Source organism: Corvus brachyrhynchos, unplaced genomic scaffold (assembly GCF_000691975.1).
Source record: "Corvus brachyrhynchos isolate BGI_N302 unplaced genomic scaffold, ASM69197v1 scaffold221, whole genome shotgun sequence".
Lineage (NCBI taxonomy): Eukaryota > Metazoa > Chordata > Aves > Passeriformes > Corvidae > Corvus > Corvus brachyrhynchos.
In genome coordinates, this window is record NW_008236622.1 from 4119599 (window position 1) to 4124835 (window position 5237).

The 5237-nt window shown below is 42.7% G+C and overlaps 1 protein-coding gene across 15 annotated transcripts in view; it reads right to left on the reverse strand.

The window, feature by feature from the left end:
* Positions 1 to 1443: 1443 nt before the first annotated feature.
* Positions 1444 to 5237, reverse strand: part of MFF (mitochondrial fission factor) — an 18119-nt gene continuing 14325 nt past the window's right edge. For 12 of the 15 annotated variants that reach the window (XM_017726519.1, XM_017726518.1, XM_017726516.1 and 9 more), the window contains 3 exons: positions 4732 to 4794; positions 2496 to 2580; positions 1444 to 2131 (listed from right to left, as the gene is read on the reverse strand). In XM_017726519.1, coding sequence (XP_017582008.1) covers positions 2000 to 2131; positions 2496 to 2580; positions 4732 to 4794 — 280 coding nt within the window. In that variant the 3' untranslated portion in view covers positions 1444 to 1999. The remainder of the gene's footprint in view (positions 2132 to 2495; positions 2581 to 4731; positions 4795 to 5237) is intronic. The other 3 variants (XM_017726524.1, XM_008644174.2, XM_008644171.2) reach the window with 1 other exon arrangement.

Sequence of the window (5237 nt, forward strand, 5' to 3'; positions counted from 1 at the left end):
GCCGTGGTGTGAGCGAGCCCCTGGCAGCGGGTCCCGGGGCAGCGGCACTCGCCGAACGTGCCCCACGGGCGGCTCCTCAGGTGGCGGCGTTCTAAAATCTTTGAGTTCCATTCCCACGTGCAAGACAAAAGTCCGGTTTTGTGCACTTAAAAGAAGCTTTATTTATGACTGTCGCCTATACAGTTCTTTGTACAATCGCTCAGCCCTCATTTGCACCATCAGAGTTCTTACAATACATCCTCCGTGCAAAGGTCATGATATAAAATGGAAAATGCAGAAAACGTGCAAAGCAGGCCTGGCCCTTTTTATCGTCTTTACTGAAAGACAAAGGCACACACTTGAACATTCACGGTAAGAAAACATGCACACCAAACACCCCTATGGAATCACAGAACACAGTAAACAAAGCTCAGAAAAAATATATGCCACAGTCCCATGGGAGAAGCCAAGGAAGCAGGTACAGCAGCCTGTACGGCAGTGCAACAGCCACACTGAGCCCACTCTGACTCCACATCACAGGAAGGGGTGAGAGCAGCATTCCTCCTGGCATCTGCAGCACTTGTATCTAAATCCTCAGGCCTTCTCATGCTGCTGCTCCCGGAATCCACTGTCCAGGGCACTGCGGCACTGCCCCCCAGCCCCGTGTGCAAGCCCCAGCAGCGCCCTGGGTCCCACCGTGCAGGGGCAGCCCGGGCACTGTGCCGCGGCGGCAGCGCTGCGGGGTGAGCGAGGACAGCGCTGAAACAGACTCTGGCTCCTTCTCCTCTGCAGCCGCTGTGCATCATCCATCCTTCACCCCGCTGTGCCCTGCTACAGCACAAAAAGGGTCCTGCAGAGGGGGCTAGGTCCAGCTGTGCATGGAAGGTTCCCTCTGAGCAGCGTTGCGGCGTCACCGCCGGTCTCCGGCACACTGGCACGAGTGGTTCCGTGCTCTGCGGGGAAGGGGCTGCGGCTGCCGCTGCCGTTCAGGGGCCTGAAGCCACCAGCCTGCAGGGAGCTCCCTCAGCGCCCCTGTGCCCGTATCTACCAAATAAGGTGGATCACGAGGCTGAGCAGGGGATGTTTAAACTGACCCTGGTACCAGGGCACTCCAGGCTGGCTCCCCATTTCTGACAGCTGCCACCAGCACCACAACCCGCAGGGGATGGCAGCCTGCACTGGGCTGTCACATGCCCCCCTGCTGCTTTAGAGCTGTTCAGGCCACTGCCACTACTTACTTCAAAGACTAATAGTTTAGATAAAATCTCAGATAAATTCTCATAAATGATATTAAACAATGGTTTGGGGCTGGGCTTTTTTTGAGAGAGTTTTATTAAAGATTCTACATCAAAATCTTGTACTCCATAATATGTTGATCACTCACAGACTGACTTGTTTAAAAATGTATTTTATAGAAAAACATCTGCAAAATTAAACCTAAAAAAAATACATATTACACACCTCTGGACAATCTGCATGTTAGCAAAGAATTCCTTTTATTATTCAACCTGAACATGTACTTAAACAAGGAACATACTCATGAAACAGGACACACTTCTTGATTATGGCCCATCTCAAACTACTTGGACTAAAGGAAAACTAGTGCAATTGTTTAATTGCATCTAACAACAGAACAATAAAAATGACTTTTTATTCCTTTGTTTTTGTTTTTTTTTTTTCCCAAACCCATTTCATTTGTTCTCTTCGTTCCACAACAAAACCTCCAGTGGCTAGTCCTGGAGACTGCTGTCACACTGCATGAAGCAGACTCCCCATGGGCAGGTCCATGTTTACACAGAAGCATGCAAAGGAGGATACTGCAGCATTTGCAATGCAAATCTATTAAATACATTATATAACTGAACAAGGTGTCCCTTTAATACTGCAATTCTAGAGCCTTTATCTGTGGTAGAAGTTTCCAGTGTATTCATTATAAAACAGCATACAATTCCGAAACAGAAACAAGGAATTTTGCAAATTGTTTGTGTTTTCAACTAGTAAATCTTTCTGAGAGCTGTGTCTAGCGCCGAAACCAAAGCCAGCTATTGAGTAGCCAGAAAGCTACAGTAATGGAATACATGATCATTTCCCTCTTAGCACGCTCTTTGTTCTCTTCTTCCAGGAGCTGGAGACGGCGATTAAGTTTGATTATCTAAAAACAAATACAGGCTTTTAATATTTCATTGAAAGTTGCCACACCTTCTAGAAGCTTCCAAATAACCACGTAAAATTAGTATCTCAAACAGATGGATGTTAAACAGTTGATAATTTGACTCTCTGTCTTCAGTCAGTAGTGACTAAATCTTACAGTCCCTAATATTTAGGAACAGAAACGGAGTCAGATTCTCCAGATTTCCAGAACAATACATGATATGTGTGGGCAGTCCAGCAGGGGCACAGAGAGGAGCCCTTGCCCTGCCTGTTGTGGATACCTTTGTAGTCATAGAGAAAACCTCTTTCTCCATTTTACCACTACAGCTTTGTCCTAATACTGTCAACTACGGTGCTTTACATACCTGTCTTCGTAAGGAGGCAGCATCTACAACTGTCATGTCATCTGGTGTTCCCTCGAGCGTCGTATCGAAGTTGGAGAGACCATATCTATCAGAGAAAGGAGAAGGTTCAGCTGTCTCAGCCATGCAGATCATGCCATATTTTATCAACATTCTAGCAGGTGAATATTTTGGTGGTGATGGAAAGAAGAACTAAATTTTTTTTTGCAGCTGTTACAGAGCTGCATTTCAATAGGATCCTAACTGTGTAAAGCACATATGAAGTGGGTAAGTGCTTGACTAAATTCGGGTTGGTTGCTCTCCACACTTAAATATTTTTGAAGATTCTCTACACAGACAAACTTCCTGCTGACACACAGTTCCTCAAAAGACTGTTTCCAGTTATTTAACTGATTCATGAAACCTGAACATTGCCTGACCTACAGTGCCAAAGTTGCAAGAGACCTGGCAAGAGTAGAAATAACCAGAGACTTGCGAAGTGTCTTCTTTAAGTACCTACTTAAATGTCCCAAGGGGACACTTACTGAGATTAAGAACCTCAGTCACATTAATTTCTGTATTTTAGGCAGAGAATCTGGCAAACAGAACCCAGTGCAGAGTTACTCACTGCTTGCTGAACTGTGTGCATTAGAAAGTTTGTTCCTAGGGCACTCTGAGTTTTCTTAATGCAGCAATTCAGAAATAGCATTATTCCAACTCCAGGACAAGTTAAATAAATACAGAACATTTATTATCAGTTAAAAAGTGGCAGAAAGTCTACATAGGTATGTATTTTGATCATCCAAGTGCTATCTCTTAACCAGATTAATTTCCAACAACTAACAGGTAAAAACAGTTCCTGATCCCCCACCTACCCCTGAGCTTCTCACTTTCTATCTTAAAACCTTTGTTTCCAATATTAGCTCCCATTGACTTCCTTTCTCATTAGGACCCGTGAACAACTGCTGCAAACAGCTTAGGAAATGGAACAAAATGATGCCAAGGCTACCAAATTGACAATGAATACACCTAAAAGAATGTTTAGCATTTAATGACAGTTAATGGTCAACTTGAACTAACGAGAATATGAGCAGAATTCCTGGAGCTTGCAGAATGCACTTAAGTGCAGAAACTAATTTTGCACTGCAGATTCTTCCATCACGTTCAAGAAACTGCTCTTAAATGCCCTCAGCTCAAGCAGCCTCTCTTCCCCCAACAGACAAATTGTCACGTTTCCATGTATCACTGCTCATCAATACTTTGTTTCTCAATAATAACTGCTATTGCTACATGAGAGTTGCACTAGTCTGGACTTCAATAACAGTGAAATCCTTCAGATCTGCAAAAACATAAATCAAGTTTTCCTTACTCTACAGGTCCTCAAAAAGCCAAAGAAATTTCTGATAAGGGTCTTTTTGTAGTTATTTTTTTATTAGTAGTAGATGCACCTACGGCTCTACAGCACAGTTGTCCCTCACCCTCCCCTGTGAGAGGCAGGAAGGGTCAGCATTTCAGTGAGATGCACATGCCTCCCTCCCAGCTCACATCACAGTGTATCACTGCTGCTCTACAATTTCCAAGCCATTCCAAGGGTTAAATCAAGAGGGTTACCAGCAAGAAACCCTTTGAGATATCTCTTGGGCCATTTAAAAAACTGAATTCCTGAGTTAGAGAAGAATCACCTGCTTGAATCCAATTTCTACTTAAGCACAAATCTAAACCTCCATTTTAATGAAAGCACTGAAGTCTAAATGGCAAATGGGAAAAATGGATGTGAAGGGACTATTTTTTTTCCATTATCCTGATGATGGGATTATGTGTCAATCTTTTACCCAGTTCCACTGACACGATGTCAATCTGCCAAGACAATGAATGGCAGGGAAAAGGCATCCAGCTACACCCAACAAACAATCACAGGCATGTTACTGAGAGTACCTCCAAATTAGGTGAGGTAAGGCCAAATTTTCTAGCAAGCTCTCTATTAATAGCAAATACTGGAACTATACAGCTCATATAATGTAAGAGCCTCCTGTCATGCATTAACCTGAGTCAGAGATCTGCAGCACAGTGTATCTCAGACAACTGAGATCTGGGCAGGTGACTTGGATGGGGAAGGAATAAAGGCCTGAAATATCTCAAGAGTTGAGACGCAGCATAAAAATGAGCACTGTGTTTTAAAATAACATCACTGGAAAGAGGGGAACAGAAATCTGAATTTTAGAATTAGTGGATCATGACTTAACAAAAAAATGCTCTTTACCTGGTGTTGTCATGATGAGGGTTAGAGGAAGTGGTAGCAGCTGACCCACCACGTAACATTGGCCTACAGCAGGATTTTGTAGATTGAAAGCACAAGACAGAACCAGGAAATGACAAACAGAGATAAGAGGTAAAACACACAGAACAAAGGAACATCAAAATACTTCCAGATATACTCTATAATGTTTCAATATACCTTCTATAATTTATTTTCTGGTAAATTGCACTTTCATATTTCTCTCATTCAAATTTAATCAACACTGAATGTTTTTGCAGCTAAGATATGTAAGCAAATTTTTCATGAAGCAGCTTCATTTACAGAAGACAAACTATTGGAATAGAAATTTAGGTGACTATTATCAGCCTTATAAGCTAATCATGGGAAACTTCAGGTTAAAAAATAAAAATTTTACCCCCCAAATCTAAAACCTTACCCAACAATAACAGGAAATCAATAAATGTACTACACGTACTTATAAAAACACTTTTAATCATCCTCTCCTCCCT